At 43.2% G+C, this 27,890-nt stretch overlaps 1 protein-coding gene across 2 annotated transcripts; it reads right to left on the bottom strand.

Moving 5' to 3' along the window:
* Positions 1–329: 329 nt before the first annotated feature.
* On the bottom strand, positions 330–27,262 carry kera (keratocan). Of its 2 annotated transcripts, none has more exons than XM_072269439.1 (3): positions 27,104–27,262; positions 7,800–8,673; positions 330–1,891 (listed from the first exon to the last, which is right to left on the bottom strand). In XM_072269439.1, exons 2-3 carry the CDS (start codon positions 8,671–8,673, stop codon positions 1,719–1,721), a joined length of 1,047 nt encoding a protein of 348 aa, XP_072125540.1. In that variant the 5' UTR covers positions 27,104–27,262; the 3' UTR covers positions 330–1,718. The 2 variants fall into 2 exon arrangements, with proteins under 2 accessions (XP_072125540.1, XP_072125541.1); XM_072269440.1 differs by lacking the exon at positions 27,104–27,262 and adding an exon at positions 17,000–17,048.
* Between the last annotated feature and the right edge of the window lie 628 nt (positions 27,263–27,890).

Below are 27,890 nucleotides of genomic sequence, written 5' to 3'. Positions count from 1 at the left end.
CACGGGTAGTGTGGCGGTTAGCACAGGCCGTCAGAGTTCGGTGTTCGATCCCTGTGCCGTCTGTAAGGAGTTTGTACGTTCTCCCTGTGACCATGTGGGTTTCCTCAGGGTGCTCTGGTTTCCTCCCATATTCCAAAAGGTGAATAGGTTAATTGGCCATTGTAACTTGTCCTGTGATTAGGCCCGGGTTTACTAACTGGTTTGTGGCTTGTTGGGCAGGAAGAACCAGTTCCACACCGTACCTCGAAATAAGTTTTTCTTAAATACATGCTCTGTGAGCCTTCTATCCAGGATATCCCCCCCCCCCCGCCCCCCCAATACACCTAGCTTTGTTTTGTTTTTGTCTATATTCTCACACAACTAATATCTTCTCAGTCCTGAAAGAGCCAATTAATCCCCTCATGGAACCTATCACTGGAATTTCTCTGGTACCTATAGAATTTTGAAAGGTCTAGATAGAGTGGATGTCTCCTACAGTGGGGGAGTATAGGAGCAGAGGGCACATTCCCTCCCCCACCCCCGATCAGAAGGATGTCTCTTTAGAACAGAGATGAGGAGGACTTTCTTCAGCGAGAGGGAGTTAAAGCTTTGCTGCTCATTACCACAAATGACAGTGGAGGCCAAGTCATTGGGTACATTTAAAGTGAAGGTTGATAGGTTCTTGATTAGTCAGGACATCAAAGGTTACAGGGAGAAGGCAGGAGAATGGGATTGAGAAGGATAATCAATCGGCCATGATGGAATGGCAGAGCAGACTAGATGGCACGAATGGCCTCATCCTGCTCCTACATCTCATGGTCTTATTGATGTGTATTGACTACATTTTCTGCCTTCATGCCAGATTTCCATTTTTCCTTCATTATTGTGTGAGAAACGCTGTTGGCATCTCAAGGTCTAAAAAGGAGCAAAAACATTGCAAGGAAGCAACAATCAAACGACTCTGCCTTAGTTTTTCTCAAGGAAATGCCTACAACATTGCTGAATATTGTCATTGTTCAGATGAGATAGAAATGAAAGACTATTTTGTTTTCAATGTATGCTCTATCGATGTTTGATGAGATATGAAAAGCGATAGAGGTGAATTCAATGTAAGTGTCATCATCTTGTAGTTTTTGCCAACTTGGATGGCAAATCACACTTGGGTGTCATCAAGATATGAAAAACATTGTAACGCACACAAAATGTTGGAGGAGCTCAGCAGGTCGGGTAGCATGCATGGAAAGCAATAAAGAGTTAATGTTCCTCTGCCCATACCATCCTCTCCACATCTGCTCTATCTGGACTTGCTGAGTTCCACCAGTAGTGTATGCGTGTTACTTTGGATTTCCAGCATCTTCAGAATCTCTTGTGTTTGTGAGAGATATTGGGCATGATTTTCCATTCCATGTTGGAAAGGACCAAGTATCTATGAAAGATAAAGCTACAGGGAAACTACCTGAACAACGGATCTGGAACTCGGCTGTTCTTTTACTGATCAGACATTTTATTCGAAAAGAAGACCTCTCACTAATAATTCAATACTAATGTACTTGAATTTCCACCAATGCTACTGTTAATAACTGGTCACAGTTTATGCCAATACTAGATTATTTATTATCACCTATTTTCCAGTTTAGAAGATAGGAATCATCTCAACCTACAAGTACAAGACCAGCAAGACTTGTGTTTTCTTTTCTTCTCTCACCGAAGTGATTTGGAGAGCATATTTTACCCCCTTTTTAAATCACAATGGCAGAAAGGAGCCTGAAACACATCATGAGCTCGAGCGGAATGGGTGGTTTAATTCCGTTGCCATCGAGACGGAGATAACGGAGCTGAGGCTGATGGTCTCCGACAGGCATCTGATAAATGGTGTTGACGGGAACAGGGCAGATTTGAGGTCCGTCAATCTCTGTAAAGTAAAAGAAAAGTATCTGTATTATTATTCCAACAATAATAAGGAACATAAATTCATCTCAATGGTTTGTCTGGAGCAGGCTATATTTTACAGTATGTGCCTCCCACCCCTTTAATGGCAGTGTAATAGTCTATTATCATTCATTGATTATAACATTGTATCGCTGATTGATTTGAATACACCAGAATATAAGAAGCTGCAAAGGTTATTGGATTTAGCCCAAAACATCACAGCCACAACCCTCTCCAATATTGGCAAATTCTATCATCAAAGATCCAGGATATGCCATCTCCTTGCACCTACCGTTGGACAGGGCAGACAGAAGCCTGAAGTCCCACACCACCAAGCTCAAGAGCAGCTACAACCCCATTCTGTTCTTGAACTAAGATGAAGCTTTAGTTTCAGGGTGTCAATATCTCTGAGGATCTTTCCTGGGCCTAACATATTGATGCAAGTATGAAAAAATTATGAGGACCTCTTCGAAAGGTGACACCTCAGAAAGACGGCATCCAACACTAAGGACCCCTTTCACCCAGGACATGGTCTCTTCTCACTGCTGCCTTCAAGGAGCAGATACAGGAAGTTCAAGACACACACTCAACATTTTAGGAATAACTTCTTCCTCGCTGCCATCTGAAAGGCCAATGAACTCAAGTACACTACCTCACTCTGTCACTTCCCGCTCTTTTTGCACTACTTACATAATTTAATTAAAATTAAGTTATATATGTGTGTGTATTCGTATATACATTTTTTCTTATTGTGTGTATATATATATATTTCTTATTGTAATTTATAGTTTTTTATGCATGGTAATGTACTGCTCCCACTGAGCAATGAATTTCATGACATACAGGATCTACGGGCATTTAGAGAATCATGGTCTGATCAGGGACAGTCAGCATGGCTTTGTGAAGGGCAGATCATGTCTAACAAGCCTGATAGAGTTCTTTGAGGAGGTGACCAGGCATATAGATGAGGGTAGTGCAGTGGATGTGATCTATATGGATTTTAGTAAGGCATTTGACAAGGTTCCACACGGTAGGCTTATTCAGGAAGTCAGAACGCATGAGATCCAGGGAAGTTTGGCCAGGTGGATTCAGAATTGGCTTGCCTGCAGAAGGCAGAGGGTGGTGGTGGAGGGAGTACATTCAGATTGGAGGATTGTGACTAGTGGTGTCCCACAAGGCTCTGTTCTGGGACCTCTACTTTTCGTGATTTTTATTAACAACCTGGATGTGGGGGTAGAAGGGTGGGTTAGCAAGTTTGCAGATGACACAAAGGTTGGTGGTGTTGTAGGTAGTGTAGAGGATTGTCAAAGATTGCAGAGGGACATTGATAGGATGCAGAAGTGGGCTGAGAAGTGGCAGATGGAGTTCAACCCGGAGAAGTGTGAGGTGGTACACTTTGGAAGGACAAACTCCAAGGCAGGATAATTGGTAGTGTGGAGGAGCAGAGGGATCTGAGGGTACATGTCCACAAATCCCTGAAAGTTGCCTCACAGGTGGGTAGGATAGTTAAGAAAGCTTATGGGGTGTTAGCTTTCATAAGTCGAGGGATAGAGTTTAAGAGTCGCGATGTAATGAACGCTGGTTAGGCCACACTTGGAGTACTGTGTCCAGTTCTGGTCACCTCACTATAGGAAGGATGTGGAAACATTGGAAAGGGTACAAAGGAGATTTACCAGGATGCTGCCTGGTTTAGAAAGTATGCATTATGATCAGAGATTAAGGGAGCTGGGGCTTTACTCTTTGGAGAGAAGGAGGATGAGAGGAGACATGATAGAGGTGTACAAGATAATAAGAGGAATAGATAGAGTAGATAGCCAGCGCCTCTTCCCCAGGGCACCACTGCTCAATACAAGAGGACATGGCTTTAAGGTAAGGGGTGGGAAGTTCAAGGGGGATATTAGAGGAAGGTTTTTTACTCAGAGAGTGGTTGGTGCGTGGAATGCACTGCCTGAGTCAGTGGTGGAGGCAGATACACTAGTGAAGTTTAAGAGACTACTAGACAGGTATATGGAGGAATTTAAGGTGTGGGGTTATATAGGAAGCTGGGTTTGAGGGTCGGCATGACATTATGGGCCGAAGGGCCTGTACTGTGCTGTGCTATTCTATGTTCTATATGTCGGTGATACTGAACCTGATTCTGATTCTGATTCTGAAGAAGGCATACCAATGGATATGTTTCATTAGGAGTTTTAGCAGATGCAGTATGTCACAAAGGCCTTAGTAAATTTCTACAGAGGTTCCATGAAAAGCACGCTGTCCTCACTCGGGTGCCCCTTCTCCGTCCCTTTCTCCCATGGTCCACTCTCCTCTCCCATCAAATTCCTTCTTTAGCCCTTCACTTATTTGACCTATCCCCTCCCAGATTCTTACTTCATCCACTTCCCCACCCACCCACCTTCGCACCCATCCTCCCCATCTGGCTTCTCCTATCATTTCCACCCTGTGCTCCTTCCCCATCCCACCATTTTATTGTGGCTTCCTTTCCAGTCCTCCTGAAGAAGGGTCTCAGCCCGAAATGCCGACTGTTCTTCTATCTCTGTGGTTGGGGCCTAACCTGCTAAGTTCCTCCAGGATTTTGTGTTTGTGTCAGAGTTGCAGTTGTAATGGAATGGCTTGTCCGGAGATGTGAGGGAGGACCCTCCGTTGGTCAGAGTCAACCATGGACATTGTGTCCTAGCTGTCTACGTATACACCAGCCAGTGTGTAAGCATGGGCAGTACGATATGGAGAGCCCTTGTAGTGGGTTCCTCCTCTCCAAGCAGCTAATGAGTCCAAAGGAGTTACCAGTTAACATTGAACCTAACATAGGGACTCCATCTCTGAAATTTCTTTAGCCAGAGGGTGGTGAACTTATGGAATTTATTACCACAGGCAGCAGTTGAGGCCAGGCCATTGGTTGTATTTAAAGCAGAGATTGATAGGTTCTTGACTGGACGCAGCATCAAAGGCTATGGGGAGATGAAGGCCGGGGAGTGGGGCTGAGAAGAGGTAAAAATGATCAGCCATGATTGAATGGCAGAGGAGACTCGATGGGCCAATGGCCTAATTCTGCTCTTATGCCTTATGGTCTATGATCTAACATTTATAAGACCCTTGGGGAGATACTGTTGTGGCATTGGGAATGTATGAGGCTAATAACTAGTCAACAGGGATGTGGATTGTGCTAATATTGTGACAAAGAACCATGGACAAAGGTAGAGACACAGAATGCAGCAGTGACAACACCCAAATCTCAGGAACTTCACTAATTATGTTATAGTGTGCACCCCATTGTTGTAATAGAAAACTGGATTTGCTGTTAGACCTGTGGATAATCGATTTACTCTGTAATCAGGACCTAGTCTGTAACTTAATTAAGTCTTCCTGTAGCCACCAATCTGTCACAAAAATGAAGTTTTACTGGAAATCTCATCAACTGAGAATGTAAAAGTTGCATCAAGTTCATGTTCAGGTAGGTCAGCTTTGGCTGGTCTCCTGGTGAGCACCAGATTTTAATAAATTCCCTGTTATTTCAATCACCAACTCTGTGTGATCGATCAGCTTGCTGCTACAGATACATAGATTGGACATAACGAGAGAGTGGTGGACAGAAGTGAATGCAAATGCAGAGTAAGGTCCAGAATACACTCAGACTCAAAATAAACACAATGACACAAACAAAATCCAACGGTAAAACCATGAACAGTGGTACTAGAATTGGGACTCTTACCATTGAGCACAGAGTGCTCAGCATGATGCTTGTGAGTACAGACTTCCCGTGAAAGAATGTGGTAGGCAATAATCAGCAGTCTGAGTCTTAAAGGGACAGCAGTAACTAACCATCGCTGAAATTTGAAAGCCTGCCACTGTTCATTTGGGATCATATCATATGAAAGTTTAAGAGGGATATGGGCCATACATTGGCAAATGAGACCAACTTTGGTTGGCATCTTGTTTAACAAGGATAAGTTAGGCTAAAAGTTTTTGGCTGAACTGGGGAGATCTGACAGATGATTATTTGAAGAACTTGTGGACAGATGATATAAAGGAAACTTGCTTCACAAAATACCAGTGTATTTTAAGGACTATTGGCACTGTAGACATGGCAAATGGAATCATGCATTGGGAAATTGAATCAGCCTCTAAGGAGGTCTCATGCTAGTTTTTATGATGTTGGAATGAAACTGGGTGGACAAAGTAAATTTAAGACAGTTAAAAGCTTAGAGAGAGAATGGAAAATAGGTGGACATCTTTTAAAGCAAGACTGGTGGCTCAGAAGGATTAAGATTAAGATTTGCTTTATTTGTCACAGGTACATCAATGCCCACAGTGAAATGCATTGTTTGCATCAAAAGTGCCGACACACTTCTGGCATCACCAAGATTGTCTAGGACTTACTAACCCTGATCGCACGTCTTTGGAATGTGGGAGGAAACTAAGGCACCCGGAGGAAACCCATGCAGTCACGGGGAGAACGTACAGACTCCTTACAGACAGCAGTGGGAGTTTTACATTGATCTCACATCTGGTGCTGTAATAACATTACTCTACATAAATCAGAACATAGAACATTCCGGCACAGTACAGGCCCTTCGGCCCACAATGTTGTGCGGACATTTTAACCTACTCTAAGATCAATCTAACCCTTCCCTCCTACATAGCCCTCCATTTTTCATTCATCCATCTCCCTAAGAGTTTCTTGAATGCTTCTAATGTTTCGGTCTCTACCGCCGCCCTTGACAAGGTGTTTAATATAATGATAATAAATTGAAAAGCAGTGGGTAATCATTTAATCAGCTAATGAAGCACTGGATACCCCTTTAGCTCCTGACCTGCACTCCCTATAAAAGTAGTAGGCAAATTTCTTCTCCTGTAGAGTACAGCTTTATAATATCCCCCTTATAGAATCATTAAGCAAGTGGACTGTATGTGAATTTTCTCCATGTCTAGAGGACAGTGAACAGTGGGCTTAGTAAGTGTATTTTCCATTAATCCCTGAACTGTACTCCTCTATTTGAAAAGCACTGTAAGTTCTCAAAGTTCAAAGTAGACTTATTATCAATGTACACCTACTCAGTCGACATTTTATCAACTACGTCTGCTCATTTATGCAAATATCTAATCAGCCAATCATGCAGCAACTCAATGCATGAAAGCATGCGGACATGGTCAAGAGGTTCAGTTGTTGTTCAGAGCAAACAGCAGAATGGGGAAGAAATGTGATCTAAGCGACTTTGACTGTGGATTGATTGTTAGTGCCAGTCAGGGTGGTTTGTTGATCTCCTGGGATTTTCACGCAAAGCATTCTTCAGCGTTTACAGGAGAATGGTGCAATAAAAAAATAACATCCAGTGAGTGGCCGTTCTGTGGGTGAAGATGCCTTGTTGTTGAGAGAGGTCAGAGGAGAGTGGCCAGACTGGTTCAGGCTGACAGGAAGGTGACAGTAACTCAAATAACCAGGCATTACAACAGTGGTGTGCAGAAGAGCATCTCTGAACACACAACACGTCGAACCTTGAAGTGGATGGGCTACAGCAGCAGAAGACCATGAACACACACTCAGTGGCCACTAAATTAGCGACAGGAGGTACCAAGTCAAGTGGCCACTGAGTGTATATTTCACCATATACCACACTGAGATTAATTTTCTTGCAGGCATTCACAGTAAATGCAAATAAACACAATGGAATCAAGGAAAAACTACACACAAACAATGTGCAAAGAAGACAAATGACCAAACAAGGGTTTCTAACCTTTTTTATGCCATGGACCAATACCATTACGCAAGTGACCCCCCCCAAAACAATATAATAATCAATAATATTGAGAACGTGAGTTCATAGATTGTGAAATCAGTTCAGAGTTGAGCTGATTCCACAACCAAGGAGGCTTCTTAATAAGCCGGCACTTACTTTTGATTTGGTTGTGGTCCAGGTGCAGGTGCTGCAGACTGAAGTGAATGATGGGGACTGTGGTGAGCTGATTGTATGAGAGCTGCAGGTCAATTATGGATGAGACATTGAAAGCCATTTCCGGAATTCCGGTATCGGAAATCTCATTGTGATTTAGCCTGAGAAAGGACAGCTTCGGCAGGCTGCTGAAGTAGCCCGATGGTATCTCCTTGATAGAGTTATTGTCCAGATAGAGCTGCAGAGTCGAAATGGGCACCTCCTCAGGCATGGCCGTGAGGTCATTGTAGGCCAGGTTGAGCTGTAGCAGTGTCTTCAGTCCTTTGAACGTACTTGGCTGAATGACAAGGTCCTTCAATCTGTTGCCCTGCAGGTCAAGCAAGGTCAGCTTCTCCAGGTTTGAGAAAGCTCCCTCAGGGATGCTGGAGATCTTGTTCCTGGCGAGCCGAAGCTGTTCTAGGCTGCTCGGCAGGGGCGAGGGTACTTCATCCAGGTCATTATCTTCAAGGTACAGGTACAGCAGGTTTCCCACCTTCTTAAATAGACCTTTAGATATGTTGTTGCTTGTGATCTTATTTTTGTTCAAGTTTAACCACTTCAACTGAGTTTCGTTTTTGAAGGACTTCCCTGAAATTGCGTCAATGAGATTGTTTTGAAGGTATGCATACACGACTCTTGATGGTATCAGTGGCATGTCCTTGATGTTTTTGTTGTCGCAGTACAGGGAATTAGAGTATCGACCAGGGCATTTGCACTCTTTCGGGCATTCATAGAAGTATTCTAACCGTGCTAAATATTCAGGGTCTTGACACCATATGCTGCTACTCATGAGTAAAATAACTAGAATACGCTGGGCCACCTTTATGTTTGGACTCATCTGGAAGAAAAAAAAGGGGAAAATTAATCAAACAGCAAAAAAGAATGTTCAAAAACTGAAGGAAATTAAAAGATATTACACAAATACTCTGCACATTAATCTTGGAGAGAAACAGAGCTAACAAGTTCAAAGAAAAATGTATTATCAAAGTACATATATATTACCATATACAACCCTGAGATTCATGTTACTGTGGGAAAGAAATCCAGAATAGAATAATAACCATAATAGAATTAATGAGCAACCGCACCAGCTTGGGTGTTCAACCAATGTGCAAGAGACAACAAATTGTGCAAATACAAAAAGAAATAAATAGTAAATAAGCAATAAGTATTGAGAACATGTGATGAAGAGTCCTTGAAAGTGAGTCCTTAGGTTGTGGGATCATTTCAATGGTGGGGCAAGTGAAGTTGAGTGAAGTTATTCCTTTTGGTTCAAGAGCCTGGTGGTTGAGGGGTAGTAACTATCATTTCTGTCAGAGGCATTTGAACAGAGCTCCACCATAGACGGTCCCAAGCCCAGCTGAAAAAGGAGGGGGGTTGGGTATGGGGCCAGCAACCCCATCCTGTAAATCCAAGAGCTACAGAAACACCAACAGAAGCTCCAACGACCTCATCTCTGGGAGAGGAAGGATCTTACAAGGTGGGTCACATCTGGGGACAACTTGAAAGACTGCCCTGAGACAGAGGAAGAGTGAGCTTCTGTCAGCAGTCTTGGCCCCAGTAGAGGGTGTTGGGCTTCACTAAGTAAGCATTTGAACAGAGCTCAGGAAAACCAGGAAAGCAAGGGTATTTCAAGTCATCGAGATGGGGAAAAGTGCAAAGAACAAAGGGACATTTGTGACAACATTCCAGAAGATTGCTGCAAAGGGAAATTTTTGACAGGTTGGAGACCAAGAGAGACTGAAAAAAAGCAGGTGTCAGTTGAGAGAATGCAGGCCTGATAAGCATTGCCGGTCTGTCTGGAGCAAAATGAATAAATGGAGGTAGACGAGGGAGAGACTATGTACACTGATGCGACTGTGAGATACAAAACATTCCAGATGGTGGAATTCTGAAACAAACAACAATGCTGGAAATAGCCAAGGGAGGGAAAACCTGTAGTTAACATAGTAGGTGCATGATCTGTCTGGAAAGTCTGTGCAATGTAGGAGACACAATTCTCCAGGTGGGACAGGACAAAGTACAGGGCAGAGGTTACAGCATCACTGGTGGACCTATTCAGGCGATATGTAAACTAATGAGGGTCCGATGTACTGGGAAGGCAAGAATTAATGCAGTTCATGACCAGCTGCTCAAAGCACTTCATTCTCATTGAGGTCCGTGCCACTGGATGGTAGTCGTTAAGGCAGGTTACTCTTGTCCTCTTGAGCAGTGGGATGATGGTGGCAGATGGTGGACTGTTTTGGAGAGATGTTAAAGATGCACCTGACCAGGTATGTTGTCAGGCCCCACAGCTTGACCCTGACATGAGTCTTCCTCACCTCAGCTGCAGCCAGACAGAGTGGGGAAAGGGACGGGGGCCTATCTCGCCAGTTCAGTGCATTCAGCCATGCGCAGAAGAAATTCGACTTATAGGGAGAGAGGCGTCGCCGTTACTGACGCAGCAGTGTGGCCTTCTCATCCATTATGGTCTGAATGCCTTGCCACATTCACTGTGTGTCACAGAAGTGGTATTAGATTGGCTCTGTGTAGGTTCTCGACATGTAGATCTTCCATGGGTAGATTCCCTCTGTTCCTCTCCACACTCTCATTCAACTCCATATGTTCCCCCCCAGTCAGATCAACTGCAGTATTCCCCAGCCTCTCTCAGCCAGCACCAACACCAGCCATGCCATTCAGCCTCTCTGTTCCCAGTCCTATCACAGGTCTTCCCTGTGTTCTTTCCGTCTCACTTCTCTGCAAACTAAAGCATCTTTTATTTCCTTTCCTGATTCTCATTAAAGATTATCAACCTGAAATGTTACTTGCCCTCTCCGTAGATTCTGCTTGACCAACTGAATAGTTTGAGTTTTTATTCTATTTTGGAAGAGGATAATCAACAAATCAGTCCTTCCAGGTGAGGCAACACTTCACCTGCGAATCTACTGGGGTTGTCGATTGCGTCTGGGGCTCCCGATGCGGCCTCCTGCACTTTGGTGAGACCCATTGTAAATTGGGGGATCGCTTTATCGAGCACCTCTGCTCCATCTGCCACAACTGGGACTTCCTGGTGGCCAAACATTTTAATTCCCATTCCCATTCTGATGTGTCAATCCATAGCCTTTTCTTGTGCCTAAATGAGGCCACCCTCAGGGTGGAGGAGCAACACCTTATACAGTATTCCATTTGGGGAACCCTCCAACCTGAAGGCATGAACATCAATTTCTCCTTCTGGTGAACAAATTTAACCCCCCACCCCCCAATCCCCACTCTGAGCTTTTTTGTCTTCTCACCTGCCTATTACTTCTCCCTGGGTCCCTTCTTCCTTCCCTTTCTCCTACGGTCCACTCTGCTCTCCTATCAGCTTCCTTCTTCTCGAGCCTTTTCTATCCACCTGGCTTCACCCATCACTTTCCAACTAGCCTCTCTCCCCTACCCCCACCTTCTTATTCTGGCATCTTCCCCCTTCCTTCTCAGTCCTGAAGCAAGGTCTTAGCCCGAAGCAACGACTGTGTACTCTTTTCCATGGATGCTGCCTGACCGGCTGACTTCCTCCAGTATCTTGTGTGCATAGCTTGGGAAAAATCAACTGTGTTTTTATTTCATTTAGAGATTCAGCACGGTTACTTTCCTTTCAGGTCCTTCCAGCTCAATGAGCCCACACTGCCCGATTATACCCCTGTGACCCATTAACCTCCTAACGCATGCACCTTTGGAATGTGGGAGGAAACCAGAGCACCCAGAGGAAACCCACAGAGTCAAGAGAAGAATGTACAGGCTCTTCATAGACAGCAACGGGAGTTGCACCTGGGTCACTGGCACTGAAGAGCGTTCCGCTGACCGCTATGCTGCTGTGCTGCCTGTTATTTTCAGCTTAAACCAAATACCTAACAAACACAGAGGAAATCGGAGGTGGATCAAGTCTTCACCTGTTGTAAGAAACCAATATTACTCAACACTTTACTTATCTGTTCATTGGCACTGCCAGCATTCATTGCCAATCTCCAATAGCCTCTGGCGCAATGTGGCATTCAGGAGAATTTCTCACATCACATGCAGGACCTCCCAGGTTATAGTGATTAACCCCAATAGTTTGCAAGCCCGAAATGTGGCCATGAACGGAATTCGCACATGGCAGAAGTTGCCTGTAGACCTACGTTGTCCCGTGCAAATAAATAGATCAAGATTAAGATTAGCTTTATTTGTCTCATGCATGTCAAAAAATCAAAACATGCTGTGAAATTTGCTGATTGCATCAACAACCAACACAGTCTGAGGATGTGCTGGGGGCAGCCCACAAGTGTCGTCGTGCTTCCGGTGCCAGCACTGCATCTCTGCAAGTTACCAACCTTTACTAACTCATACGTCTTTGGAATGTGGGAGGAAACCAGAGCACCCAGAGGAAACCCACAGAGTCAAGAGAAGAATGTACAGGCTCTTCATAGACAGCAACGGGAGTTGCACCTGGGTCACTGGCACTGAAGAGCGTTCCGCTGACCGCTATGCTGCTGTGCTGCCTGTTATTTTCAGCTTAAACCAAATACCTAACAAACACAGAGGAAATCGGAGGTGGATCAAGTCTTCACCTGTTGTAAGAAACCAATATTACTCAACACTTTACTTATCTGTTCATTGGCACTGCCAGCATTCATTGCCAATCTCCAATAGCCTCTGGCGCAATGTGGCATTCAGGAGAATTTCTCACATCACATGCAGGACCTCCCAGGTTATAGTGATTAACCCCAATAGTTTGCAAGCCCGAAATGTGGCCATGAATGGAATTCGCACATGGCAGAAGTTGCCTGTAGACCTACGTTGTCCCGTGCGAATAAATAGATCAAGATTAAGATTAGCTTTATTTGTCTCATGCATGTCAAAAAAAATCAAAACATGCTGTGAAATTTGCTGATTGCATCAACAACCAACACAGTCTGAGGATGTGCTGGGGGCAACCCACAAGTGTCGTCGTGCTTCCGGTGCCAGCACTGCATCTCTGCAAGTTACCAACCTTTACTAACTCATACGCCTTTGGAATGTGGGAGGAAACCAGAGCACCCGGAGGAAACCCAAAAGGCCACGGGGAGATAGCGGCAGGAACTGAACCTTGATTTCTGACCTGATAAGGTGTTAGAAACATAGAAACAGAGAAATCTACAGTACACTTTAGGCCATTTGGCGCACAAAGTTATGTTATGCTACCATACCAAATCGTCTGGCGAAACACTTTAAAATCATGTTTTACCATTTTTGATACGAAGGCTGATTCTAACAAGTTTACTTTGACCTATTTTGAACTGATAATAATATTCTTTTAGAAGGTTTTACAGGAGGAGAAGTTTTAAATGCCCTCAATCATTTAAAAAAAAAGGACACAGGCTGCGAGCTCACGCAGTATAGGATTCACAAAATGGACGTTGATTAAATGTATTCTTCATGGATTCGATCTGGCAAAATTCCAGCTATTGTCAAGAATAATCAAGTGCAGCCCTGTAACAGCTGGAAAAATCCACCCCAACTTTCTTTCCAAGACGCACCAGCTGTATGCAAGTTGGGCATTTGGAAGCTTGGTGGGGGCGGTGGGGGAAGCCTGTAATCAGGTATAACAATACATAGCAGAGTTTCTTTTTGTATTCATGTTAGCTGAGCCTCCTAATTAGTATGAATTATGCAGAAATTTGAAAGAAATGAACTGTAACAAAGGAAATTTGGCAGGTCCTCTTTCAGCCTCACCAATTTTTAGTGGCGCAGTGTAGAGAGCATCCTGTCCAGATACATCACAGCTTGGTATGGTAACTGCTCGATCCGAGATGACCAGAAACTACAGGGAGTTGTGGACACAGCTCAGCACATCAAGGAAACCAGCCTCCCCTTTATGGACTCTGTCTACACTTTTTATGCCTCAGTAAAGCAACCAGCATCATCAACGACTGCACCCACCCTCGAAATTCTCCCGTCTGTGCCTCTGAGCCTCAAAATCCTGAAAGCCCATATCACCAGGCTCAAGGACAGTTCCCTAGTACAATAACAGGGTCTTTAGACCTCACAATCAGTTCATTATGGCCTTGCAGTGCATTGTCTGCCTGCACTGCACCTTCTCTACAACCGTAACACTTTATTCTGCACTCTGTTATTGTTTTCCCTTGTACTGCCTCAATACCCTGTTGAACTGAAACACTCTGTATGAAAGGCATGCAAAACCAAAAGATTTTCACTGTACCTCAGTATATGTGACAGTAATAAACCAATTTCCCGAATGCTGTATGTCATCCCTCCTTGGCACTAAGTTTGTGTTTGGCCCTAGGTTTGTGTTTTGGCCTAAGTTTGTGTTTTGGCCTAGGTTTGTGTTTGGCCCTAGGTTTGTGTTTGGCCCTAGGTTTGTGTTTGGCCTAAGTTTCTGTTTGGCCTAAGTTTCTGTTTGGCCCTAGGTTTGTATTTCGCCCTAGGTTTGTATTTCAGCCTACATTTGTGTTTTGGGCCATTTGGTTTTTCTCAACCATATGTAAGTTCATGTTCATATTGAATTACCTCTTGGATCTGCTCCAGCCTAATTATTTTACCACTGAAGGTAAAATAAGTGCTGTGAATCTGTTTTGTGGCTCTTGGCTCTGTTCCAGGTTCCCAATTCAATTTCTTGATTCTCATCAATGTCTGTTTGAAGAATTGCGTGCAATAATCAAACCAATGTACCACTGATGCTTCGGAAAAAATTAAGGATATAAGCCTAGATAATTTGGACAGCACGGTAGCACAACTCTGTAAGAGCTCCAGCGACCTGGGTTCAATTCCCGCTGCTGTCAGTAAGGGTCTGTACCTTCTCCCCATGACCACGTGGGTTTCCTCCGCGGGCTCTGATTTCCTCCCACATCTCAAAGACGTGTGGGTTGAAAGGTTAATTGGTCACATGGGTGTAATTGGGCAGGGCAAATGGGCCTATCACTGTGTTATATCCCTTAATAAAAATAAATAATCTCGGGTTGGCCTAAGGCACTTTTATTTTATAGGCATCCGTTAGTCTCGTGAGACCATGGATTTGCGCCTTGGAAGGTTTCCAGGGCGCAGGCCTGAGCAAGGTTGTAGGGAAGAGTTGCCCATGCTGCAAGTCTCCCCTCTCCATGACTGAAAAGAGGATGCTGTCTAAGTTGCATGCCATCTTGGTCAATGTCTCCCATCCACTACATAATGTACTGGGTGGGCACAGGAGTACATTCAGCCAGAGACTCATTCCACCCAGATGCAGCACAGAGCATCATAGGAAGTCATTCCTGCCCGTGGCCATCAAACTTTACAATTCCTCCCTTGGAGGGTCAGACACCCTGAGCCGATAGGCTGATCCTGGACTTATTTCATAATCTACTGGCATAATTTACATATTACTATTTAGCTATTTATTACTATTTTACTATTACTATTTATTACTTCCATGATTATTACTATTTACTATTTACTAATAGTAGTATTACTATTACTATTTCTATTACTATTTATTATTTATGGTGCAACTGTATTGAAAACCAATTTCCCCCGGGATCGATAAAATATGACTATGACTATGACGCTGATGTTGTCGAAGGGAAGGACACTAGGGCCGATACAGCTTGGCACCGGTGTCGTCGCAGAGCAATGTGTGGTTAAGTGCCTTGCTCAAGGACCCGACATGCTGCCTCAGCTGAAGCTCGAAATAGCGATCTTCAGATCACTAGACTGACGCCTTAACCAGTTGGCCATGCGCCATACTAAGGCACTTTACAGCTGGTGAATTATGTCTGAGGTAAAGTCATTGTCACATTATAGGAAAGGCAGTGGCTGAGTTGACCACAGCAGTGTGATCATCACGATCAATTCTGCATTATGATGCTGATTATGGTATAAACATTGTCTAGTACCATCGGACAAACCTCCTTGCATTTCAAGTGGTGCCACGGAATTGCCTACACCCACTTCTCGGCCATAGAGCCTTGTTTTAATTTATCACCCAAGAGATGGTACCTTCAACAGGGCAGTACTCCCTCAGCCTTGACCTTGTGCTCAAGTACCTGCTGAGGGAGTGACCCCATGACTCTCCAACTCAGGGGCAATAATTATTAGACAATTAGAACAGTGGGAAAAGGGCAATAATTTTTTAGACCTGCTTTACTATTATTCAGACATGCTCAAAATGTATCTAGAACTTGTTTAGGCATGTTGTTAGTTCTTCTGCTGGTCACTTAAGCAAGGTGAGGTGTCTAACAGACACACAAATGGACTCAACTGACGCTGGTTGGAAATTGTTGCATTCTCCAAATCTTTATTTTCATTGTAACATTCAAGATGATTGTTGATACCTTCAAATTCGTTGTAGTTCTGAACTTGAAGTAGCGAAATAATTTCATTTTCACTGCTGACTGTTTCTGACATCTCCAAGTCTGAATGCTTGAAACCGCAGTGGGCAAAACAGTTCTGAATTGTCTTACTGCTTATTTCCAGCCAACTATCAGAGACAAACATTACTACTTTTTCACAGTACTATGCAAAACTCTTAGACACATATACAGTATATTTCAAAGGAGTTAGACACACACACACACACACACACACACACACACACACACACACACATATATATATACACACACACAGTATATAGCTAGGATACCTAAGACTTTTGCACCCTACTGCAGTAATTTTATATATTGCGTTGTACTGCTGCTGCAGGGAAAAAAACAAATTTCATGACATATGTGAGTGATGATAAACCTGATTCTAATTTGTGTCTCTTTTGTGGACTGAGAATGGGAAGAGGGCAGGGTGAAGGGAATCATGGTTGGGAAAAGGAGAAGGGAGAGGGGAGGGAGCAGGAAGCACCAGAGGCACTTTCTGCAATGATCAATAAACCAATTGTTTGGAATCTAATGACCTTGCCTGGTGTATCAGGGCTGGGTGTGTCTGTACCCACACTACACCCTGCTCTCAACCCTGGCACTCCTTCTCTGCCACCTCTCCACACCCCTCCCATTCCCAGCGTCCTTTGCTTCTGCCAGATTTATAAACTTGCTCACCACTCCACGTTGACAAATATAGTATATATATCGTTATAAATATATATTTCTTATTGTAATTTGTGGTATATTTTATGTCTTGCATACAAAGTCAGCTTACTACATCTTAAAAATATAACAGGAGTCTCAGCAAGATCTAGAAAAACTTACCCATGCAGTTATTTTTAGTAGGCTTGACTACTGTAATGGTGTTTTCACAGGCCTCTGTAAAAATTCCTCAGACAGTTGCAGCTCATTCAGAACACTGCAGCTAGAGTCCTCACTAAGACCAAGAAAGTAAGACACATCAACCCAGTTCTCAGATTGCTACACCGGCTTCCTGTCCATCAGGAGATTGACTTCAAAATATTACTACTAGTTTATAAAACACTGAATGATCTAGGGCCAAAGTACATCTCCGATCTCTTGCTGCATTATGAACCTCCCCGAGCTCTCAGGTCATCCAGGGTGGGTCTGCCTCCCGTCCCCAGGGTCAAGGCTAAACATGGTGAAGCAGCTTTTAGTGATTCTGCTCCACATATCGGGAATAACCTTCCAGAGGATCTGAAGTCTGCCCCAACTTTAAGCTCTTTTAAATTGAGGCTTAAAACTTTTCTTTCTGCTGCAGCTTTTAATTAGAATCTCCTGCACTGTAACTTCTATTTATCATACCTACTATTAGTGTGATTTTATTCTCTTACATATTTTCTGAAATTTGATGTTTGATTTTTATATATTGTTCTATGTAAAGCACTTTGAACTGCCTTGTGTTCGGAAAGTGCTATACAAATGAACTTGTTGCTCGCACTGTCCTGCTGCCGCAAAACAACAAATTTCATGACATTTCAGTGATAGTAAGCATGGCGCTGACGCTAATGCCACCATATTAATTGACTGCTGTCTCCTGGCCAGTAATCACACTCAAATCTTTCTTCACGTGTTTCATTTCTCTTTCCTTGTGTGTAATATCTGCTGCCATTGAATTCTCATTCCTTCACCATCATGATTCAACGTTCTGAACCCTTAGAATTTGGATGAATACATTTTTGAAATTGCTGTCCTTACAGACAAGCCCCTGAGTTCCACACTAGTGAATGATTCTGACCCCAGAGTTAGCACGTGGACCATAATGATCTGTTACAGATGCTCATCCCCAGGGATGTAAATATAATATCAACAGTTTGCTTGACTAAATAAATCTATTATCAAAGTACATGCACTTTGCCAAATACTGCCTTGAGGTTCATTTTCTTGCAGGCATTTACAGGGAAAATAGAAATACGATGGAATTTTACGAAAAACTGTCCGAGAACAGATAAAGATCGACAAACAACCATTTTGAAAAAGAAGACACACTGCAAATAAAAATAATACTGAGGACATGGGTTACAAAGTCCTTAAAAGTGAGACTGTAGGTTGTAGAATCAATTCAGGAGTCTGATGGCTTTACGGTAATAACTGTTCCTCAACCTGGTAGTGAGGAACCCAATCTCCTCCACCTCCTGCCCAATGGTAGTAGTGAGAAGAGTCCATGGCCTGGATGGTGGGGGCCTTTGACAATGGATGCTGCTTTCTTGTGGCAGTGCTCCTTGTAGATGTACTCAATAGTAGGGAAGACTTTGCCCATGATGGCAATTACTCATGTTCATTGCCAATACAACCAATCTGATGAATCGCCTTATTTTACTAACTGCTCCAGAATCTTTCCAGCCACCTCTTTCAGAACCCAGGATGTAGTCCACCTGGTCCAGGTGATTTATCCACCTTCGGATCTTCCAGCTTCCAAGTAAAAACGACTACAGTCCTGACCCCAAAACCCGTGAGTTTCTGGCATGCTGCTGATGTCTTCCAAAGGCAAAGGCTAACACAACTTACTTACTCAGCTTCTTAGTGATTTTTTTTTGTTCACCATTGCTTCCTCTCCACTGCCATCTTCCAGCACCCCAGCAACCACTCTTGCCTTCCTTTATATATCTGAAGACGTCACATTGAGATTTGACTGAAGGCTTTAGCATTTTGAGAGATATCAAATAATTCAGAGATTCTGGTGAAAGGAACCTAACAAAATGATAACAAGTCCATGGAGAGGAGAATTCAGGAAAAGATGATGGGGCAAGATTCATATCTAAAAAGCAAGTAAGAGTCCCATTCTGATATGTCTATCCACGGCCTCCTCTACACTCAAGATGAAGCCACACTCAGGTTGGAGGAACAACACCTTATATTCCGTCTGGGTAACCTCCAACCTGATGGCACGAACATTGACTTCTTTAACATTAATGCCCCTCCTCCCCTTCGTACCCCATCCCTTATTTATTTGTTTGTTTGTTTGTTTATTCTTTTCCCCTTTTTTTCTTTCTCTCTTTTTTCTCCCTCTGTCCCTCTCACTATAACTCCTTGCCTGCTCTCCATCCTTTGGGCTCCCCTCCCCCTTCCTTTCTCCCTAGGCTTCCTGTCCCATGATCCTCTCCCTTCTCCAGCCTTGCATCTCTTTCGCCAACTTTCCAGATCTTAGCTTCATCCCTCCTCCTGCAGTCTTCTCCTATCATTTTGGATCTCCCCCTCCCCCTCCCACTTTCAAATCTCTTACTATCTCTTCTTTCAGTTAGTTCTGACCCGAAACGTTGACTGTACCTCTTCCTATAGATGCTGCCTGGCCTGCTGCATTCACCAGCACTTTCTGTGTGTGTTGTAAGGGTACCTGAAATCACTAACGCTTGGCTAACCAGGTAATTAGATAAACTGGCACCAGGGTATGTGGATAGAGTTAGAGTCAGCTTTGATGCAATTGAATATCAGACTAGGTTTGAGGGGACAGAAGATAGTCTCACAGTCTTGGCTGCTTGTAAAATGTTTGGCAGTGCTTTGAAGTCTGCTTGATTGTGCTGTTAATGTAGCTTCTTCATTCCTTCTCTTCATTTCTGGATTATTGAAGCAGTGTTTCAGCAACCTCTGGCTTTCCATCAGAGAGCTAGCATTTTCAAAGGTTAACTTTAACACCATAAACCAGCGAGTTGTTTGTTATGTCTCCCCTCTCACTGTGAAATGGGGACACCTCTTTTTCCCTTATTAGGGAGAGAGAGAGAGGGCCTGTGGTATATCAAACTACTGGGAGAACGAGTAGTCTTTGGGGTACTGCAATTCTGTGTCTTTATTGATGCTTTGCTGCTTGCTTGAGTGCTCGGTGGGGAGGGGGCCGATGCTTTTTTGCTGGTGGGGGAGGAGGGTTGTTGCTTTGCTGCTGCTAATGCATCGGAAGGGGGAGCTGGGGGGGGGCTTTGGGGTTCTAACATTTAACTGTCAATCATTCTTTGGGGCACTCCTCTGTTTTCGTGGATGGTTGAAGAAAAAGAGTTTCAGGATGTATATTGTATATATTTCTCTGACATTAAATGTATCTATTGAAACCTTTTGATATTTATCATCTACACCTTGAAACATTTAGTGAAGTGAAATATTTTGCCCCAAAAACCAACAGAATGTACACGCTCCTTATAGACGATGGCAGGAATTGAATCTCTATCTTACAGCTGCCACTGTAAAGCATTACACCAGGCTCTACACTACTGTGTCGCCCTTGCTCTATTAAAGAAGCAAATTTATTCAGAGTTCAAAGACCTCAAAGCTGGATGAGAGCTTTGTGGAATTGGAGCAAACTTGGACTTTCCAACAGAGAGCTCCCATCTTTCACTCTGCCTGTTTCCCAATGCTTACATAACCTTCAATCCCACCCAGTAAGTCTCAGCACATAGAATTCCACATCTAGATCAGCAAATTGTGCACTTACAATCAGTGGCCACTTCATGATGTACCCCCTGTACCTAATAAAGTGGCCACTGAGTGTATGTTCATGGTCTTCTGCTGCTGTAGCCCATCCACTTCAAAGTTCAGCGTGTTGTGCATTCAGAGATGCTCTTCTGCACACCACTGTTGTAAAAGGTGAATATTTGTGTTACTGTCTCCTTCCTGTTAGCTTGAACCAGTCTGGCCATTCTCCTCTGACCTCTCTCATTATGAAGGCATTTTCACCCATAGAGCTGCCACTCACTGGAGGCTTTTTTGATTCTCACACTATTCTCTGAAAACTCTAGAGACTGTCGTACATGAAAATCCCAGGAGGTCAGCATATTTCTGGTAAACTAGCACCATGTTCGATCACAGTGATATCTATGGTGGTCAACCAAAGGTGTTATTGTCTTTTTTAAAATTATTTTTTAACGATCATAAGACCCCACTGAACATTAAGAACTGAAAGCGCTGCAGGTCTGTCCCATCAGCATGTTGTTTGTTGATTGAGAAACTGAAGGAGCTGGCGTTTGTGCAGATCGTGCTGCTGTCTGCATCAGAGGAGTCAGTGCATGAAGGAGTTGTGCAGTCTAACAGTGAGTGATCATCTTAGTCGCTTTTCTTGTGATCGCAGGACCCTGTAGGACATTGTTAAAGTGGAACGCTACAAGTCGGACTCACAGGTTTATTGGAGGACGATGGGAGAGCTGCATGGCCTCAGTTGTAGGGAAGGCGAGGCCCCAAGCCATGGTGTCGCCTGTTTACAGCTGCGCAGGAGAGAGGCGTCACAGTCAGTGTGCTCCACCAGAGGCAGTGAGGTGCTGCCCCCTCTGTCCGCTTGGCAGAAGACAAGCTGTATTGCATTTGACTGCAGATTTCGGCAACGTTTGTGGACTCAGGGTCTGGGGCTATATTTGTTTTTTGTGTGACTGTATGTGCTCTATGTGCCTTGTGCAGTGTATGACTGTTGGTACTGTGTTTTGTATCTTGTCCCCGGAGTAACGCTGTTTCGTTTGGTTGTGTTCATGGGGATTCATGTATAAAATTGAACTTGAACTTGAGTTTTTGAGATACTCAAATCACCCTGTCTGGCACCAACAATCATTCCATGGTCAAAGTTATTTAGTTCTCATTTCTTCCCCATTCTGATGTTTGGTCTGAACAACAACTGAAACTCTTGACCATGCCTGCATGCTTTTATGCATTGAATTGCTGCCACGTGATTGGCTGATTAGATATTTGCATTAATGAGCAGGTGTGCAGGTGTACCTAATAAAGTGGCCACTGAGTGTAAGTTGTCCTTGAGCTCAAAAGTGTAGGCTGGCCCTCCAATATATAGTGAGCATTAGACTGTCTAATGTACCGTTTTTTCTCTCAAGAAATGATACCCTGTCCACTTTGCCTTTTTATCAGGTAACTCATCCTCCTTGGGCTTTTTTCAAGAAATAAATCAGCCATGGTGGAATGGCAGGGCAGACTTGATGGACTAAATTTTTGCCTCATAATCATACTGTTTTTATTCTGGGATCTTGCTATGCAAAATTTTTGGGTCCTGTTTAACAGATTCAGATTTATTTATCACGTGTCTATGAAAACGTGGTAAAATGCATTGTTTGTGTTAACAACCAACATAGCCAAAGGACGACTCTGGGAGCTGACAGATACGGACGCGTTCCGACACCAACATAGCATACCCACAATGCTTAGCAAAACACAGGACACAACAAGAACAAGACGAAAAAGAACAGTGAATGAGGCAAAAAGCAGTTGTCAAAGAGTGCTCTGGGCCTCTGTAACACCAATGAGAAGGATGTAATACACTGATCCTATAAGACCATAAGGCATAGGAGCAAAAGTAGGCCATTTGGCCCATTAAGTCTTCTCCTCCATTCCATCATGGCTGATTTACTGTATTATCCCTTTCAACTCTGTTCCCCTCCTACCCTTAGATGCCTTTACTAATCAACAACGTATTTGAATATACCCAATGACTTGGCCTCTACAGCTGTCAGTGGCAATCAATTCCACAGATTCACTACCCTCTGGCTAAAGAAACTCCTCCTCATTTCTGATCTAAATGGACGTCCTTCTATTCTGAGGCTGTGTCCCGTTTCTAGCACCCCCCCCCCCACTATAGGAAATACCTTCTCCACGTCCACCTTTTCAATATTTGATGTGTTTCCAATGAGATTCCTCCCTCATTCTTCTAAACTCAAGCAAGTCCTGGCCCAGAGCCATCAAACTCTCCTCAAACATTAACCGTTTCATTCCTGGAATCGTTCTCGAAAACCTCTTGTGGACTCTCCAATGTCAGCACAACCTTTGTCAAATAAAGGACCCGGACTGCTCACAATACCCCGAGTGTGGTCTGAGCAATTCTTTATTAAGCCATAGCCCCTTTAAAAGCCTCACATAGACAGAGCATCCAGATTTGCTGACCGCTCTCCCTCAGGACAATGAGCAATTGAAGTGGTCTAGGCTCAGCAGAGAAGGGAAACAGACGAGGCTGGAAAACCAGAGGGATGTAGAAGCCACCATAATTAGCACAACAAATGGCATGTTTCCTGAGAGAGTGGTGCCTCAGAACTGAAGGGCTGCAACACAGGGAGCCGCACTGACAAGCACATCATTGATATACTAACGTAGAGTCTGCTTGTGCGTTGATGGAAACACTTAAATAAATCACAGGAAGTAGTCTGGGAAATATAAAGACCCCACTGCACCCTGACAGCCTGAAAATGAATCCATCTGGTGAGGATTTCACTCAGTGTGACATGCGGAACAAATTATTGTTCAATAACGACCTAATCGACACAGGTGTCAGAACACCTCAGGGACTCGGGCATGAAAACTTCGGCCGACTCTCCAGTGCAGAACTAGTGAAACACTGCTCTGTCCTTCAGATGATCAACAGAAGAGATTCTGCAGATGCTGGAAAATGCAGAGCAGCATGCACGAAATGCTGGAGGAAGTCAGCAGGTCAGGAAGCATCTATGGAGGGGAATAAGTAGTCAATATTTCGGGCTGGGAACTTTGGTCTGTCTTTCAGATGCAATGCGCCACCAAGACCTGATATCCTCTCAAGTGGACTGAAACAGCCACAGGTGGATACTGTATTTCTCCGTTCTACTGTGAATGCCTGCAAGAAAATGAATCACAAGGTAGCATATGATGACATATCAGTACCCTGGTAATAAATTCCCCTTGACTGATTCCAAAGAGGATAACATGAGCCTGTTATCCTCCACTTACTTGCTTCTCACTAGAGCAGATGTCCATTACTATATACAAATTAATGTCTTGTTTCAAATGCCACAACAATAAAAACACTGAGAGAGAGAGAGCACTTTGGAAAATGGATTCCAGGTTTATATCCTTACAACCTTGTAAGCTGAAGGCTTCTCTACCTGTAGAACGATTAAACTGGGAACAATTAAGAGTCCAGACTAGAGGGAGGTTATGAAACTCATGGAGGTTACAGGGAAGTATGGACAAGTTCATGAAAATACTTGAAGTCAAAGTTGGTAAGACTTCAGTCTAAAAATTTCCTCACTGCGAGCCAAAGCTGGGGTGATGGGCCTTGGTGCAAGTAATGATGCAAAGAATGGATTTTGGATAAATTCCAAATTTACAGGAAAGGGGAAAGTCTGGTCAGGAAAATTTTTGAATTTCTGTGTGCTTAACTGTTACAAAGACAGAAATGCCTGATTATGTTTATACCCGACTAATCATCTTGAAAAATTATGCCATCTGGTTTAAGTTTTCTACAGAGCAGGTTTCCCCCACTGCAAAGCAATATCAAGGAGAAATACAGTAATTTGCAGTCGTTGTTTTAGACCTGATGGCGCAAGAATTTATGACTGCTGATGAATACCTTCTCAAAGATAACTGACCCAGCAATGTTCCCAAAGGGATCAAATATCAATTGCATGTTATGCCTGAGTAAACACAGCTGGAGAAGGATGTCCAAGTTTATTTTGTTTTACATTTACTGATCACCCATGTCTTTGTTACTTTCAGATTTGATGGTTCCATTACCCCTGGCTTTCTGTCAGGTTCCACTCTTAGAAGAGTTGAGATCATCCAAAATCATTTGCCAAGATCCATTATTCATCCATCCTGACCAGTGTTACGACTGTCCTCACTTACTCTCCACACTCCCTATTCCTGAGATTTCCTCCTTATCTTTAACCTCCTGAGGTGTCCACAGTCCTCTCATCATAACTCTTGTTCACCCATGGATTTAATCCAAGTATCATGTTCTCAGTGATAAAGTTTCCTGAGTTAGAACTCCAGATTTAGATTCAGAGTAACACGCACAAGTGTCTTGATGAAGGGTCTCGGTTTGAAACATTGGCTCTTTATTCCTCTCCATAGATGCTGCCTGACCTGCTGAGTTCCTCTAGCATTTTGTGTGTGTTGCTCTGGATTTCCAGCACCTGCAGAATCTCTTGTGTTTAAGATTCACTTTCAGATTTGCTTATCACACTTATATTGAAACATACGGTGAAATGTGTCACCTCCCTCAGCGAGATACTCACGCAGGGATGTGATGGGACAAGCCCGGAAGCGTGGCCACACATTCTGGTGCTAACATAGCATTTCCATCACGCTCGGCAGAACGACACAGAACACAACAAACGACAAAACAACATCATTAAAACAAGCCCCGTTCCTCCCACTCACCCACACAAGGTCCACAACCCCAGGACAGGCCATCGTCAGTCTCCAGTGGATTTGGACTCACAGTCACTGGATCTTTAACTCCCGCATGTAGCAAAGGAACAGGGCCTTCAGCCCTTTGTTCCTTCCCTATGCCTCCAATTCCATCATCCACGCTTTGAGATGTTCCAAAAGAATAACTCTTTGGTTACATTTTGATCGTCCGTTTTAATATCCTGTACATGGCTCAGCAACACCATCTTTTGGTTTGTTGAAGCTCCTTTAGGACCGAGATGAGGAGGAATTTCTTTAGAGTATGTTGAATCTGTGGAATTCGTTGCCACATTTGGCTGTGGAGGCCAAGTCATTGGGTATATTGGAAAACGGAGGTTAATCGGTTCTTGATTATTCAGGGAGAAGTCAAGAGAATGGGGTTGATATAGTTAATAAATCAGCCATGATGAAATAGAGGAGCAATGTTGTGGGGCTGAATGGCCTAATTCTGCTCCTACGACTTATAGTCTATGAGGTGTTTTGTTATGTCACAAGATAAAATTACAGTTCTTATAACAGTGAGTACAAGGTAAAACCATTATTCTAGTTGCACAGCTGGGTCTTAGTGCAATTAACAGAAGATGTTCTGTAACCACTGGTCCAATCAGTAGACCACAGTAAAGCGAAAGCATTGTGAGAATAAAAGGCTTCAACAAACAAATGAATCTGCCAGCTCCGTGTTACATCACAAAGCCCGTTAACCAGCGCAAAGGTTACTTGATCTATACCACATGGTTTTATTTCTTGGTTAACAAGCTAAAATCGAAAGGAAAGTACATCAAGCCTATGCGCTCTTTATTTGCGATCGGGGAGAGTGAAACCATAAGTGTAAAATAGGGTCAGATGTTGCTGCATGGATACAGAGAGCAGCGATCGCAGTCAGGCAATAGATGAAAGGACAGCGAACATCAACCTACAAGCATGGAAACATAAACCGCGCTGTGCTGTAACGACAATTCACTTGTCCTTCAGGCTGGGATCCTTGTGCCAGTGACAGCAAAGCTGACAGGAAGATAAGACATTGCTTTTCAGACATTGCTACAGGTTTAGCATTCCAGAAACAAATTTGTACTTAAATCAAGTATTTACAAGTATAGATATGGATTTTTAAACTTTATATAAATACTTCATAATCTTGACAGCAACTTGGGTGAAGAAATGGGATAGGATTACTAAAAAGAACACGGCAGCAAACTCATGGAGTGATTCCTGTCTGTCTCTGCATATCCCTAGATGTGTGGACTTGCTGAATAAGAAAGAGCCTGCACAATGACCACTGAGGCAAGTGTGTGAAGAACTCACTGCAAAGGAGTTCAAGGCTTGTGGAGGCTCAGGGAGATTTTAAATCATCTTGCATTTAAAATCACTTTGTATCATTGTCAGTCAAGGTGAGAAGTTATTCATCAATCCACATATTCCAGAATTTCAAACAAATCGAAGAGAAATATTGAATGATAAAAGGTTTTCATTAAAAATAGAAAGCTGGAAAGCAAAGGAATACCTGAAAGTGTGTTACAGGTTTATTTTTTCATTAAGGTTATTCAAATTCAACTGTATATATTATTTCATTCACTTAAAGTAGTCCTTTGCTCACAAAAAACAGTTCATTGACAAAGATTGATATTTCTTTCTTGAGCCAGGGATAAGGTCCTTTCCTTATGTTTTCCCTACTCACTAGTCTAAGGTGAGTACTTCACATTGAGCATCCCAAACTAGCTCACAGATAACCTGAAATATCTGACCTAAGATTTCAAAATTGTAAAAACAGTTTACCTTGGCATCCAGGAATTCAGCTCTACTTCCCTTGACTCTATTTTAACTCTGTGCGGGGCGCTCTGCTTAAAGGGAGCGCTGGAATATTTCAAATACCTTCCATCCAATCTGGTGTTGCTGAAACTAAGCAGCAGCTCAAAGCTTCCCAGGGTCTATCGTTGAGGTCTTGTTCTTGCATCTACAGGAGAGCAGGAGGCACACTTCCCTCTGCTCTGCAGCCTCACTCACACCATTGTTACACTGCATCAGATTGGCTGAGCCTGCTTGCTGGGTTTTATTAAGGCAGCCTAATATATGTACTCTGATAAAGTTTCTTTTTAACCCTAAAATGGCAGTCACCTTCACAAATGAAGCTGATGGACTGGGGCAGGGAGAACATAGAGCAGCAATTTTTAAATTTCATAGAGAAAGCCTTGCTCAAGATGGATGGATCTTTCATTACAAGTCTTAGATTAAACAATTTAGTGTAGGGTGGCATTTATTTTCAAAGTTCAAAATAAATTTTTTATCAAACTATGGCTATGTCACCATGTGCTACCCTGAGATTCATTTTCTTGCAGGCATTCACAGCAGAACAAAGAAATACAATAAAATCATTGAAAAACTACAAAGACCAACACACGTCCAATGTGCAAAAGAAGACAAACTGTGCAAATAAAAAATGTAAAATAATGTCACTGCTTGAAAAGGATTCAGATTATAATAGAAACATTTGCAATGGTGGCAGAAAACATTCCAGATCAACTAATTTAATTCAGTAATCTACAAACGTTTGTATATACTACTA

This window comes from Mobula birostris, chromosome 9 (assembly GCF_030028105.1).
Source record: "Mobula birostris isolate sMobBir1 chromosome 9, sMobBir1.hap1, whole genome shotgun sequence".
NCBI classification, from domain to species: Eukaryota; Metazoa; Chordata; class Chondrichthyes; order Myliobatiformes; family Myliobatidae; genus Mobula; species Mobula birostris.
The sequence above is the reverse complement of the archived record's forward strand: the minus strand, read 5'-3'. Positions and strand labels throughout refer to the sequence as shown.

Bases quoted from the DNA above. Each gene is read 5' to 3' on its own strand.
- kera (XM_072269439.1), bottom strand. From the start codon at position 8,673: ATGAGTCCAAACATAAAGGTGGCCCAGCGTATTCTAGTTATTTTACTC. The intron at 1,892-7,799 runs GTAAGTGCCGGC...TTTACTTTACAG, and splicing joins GGACCACAACCAAATCAAAA to AGATTGACGGACCTCAAATC.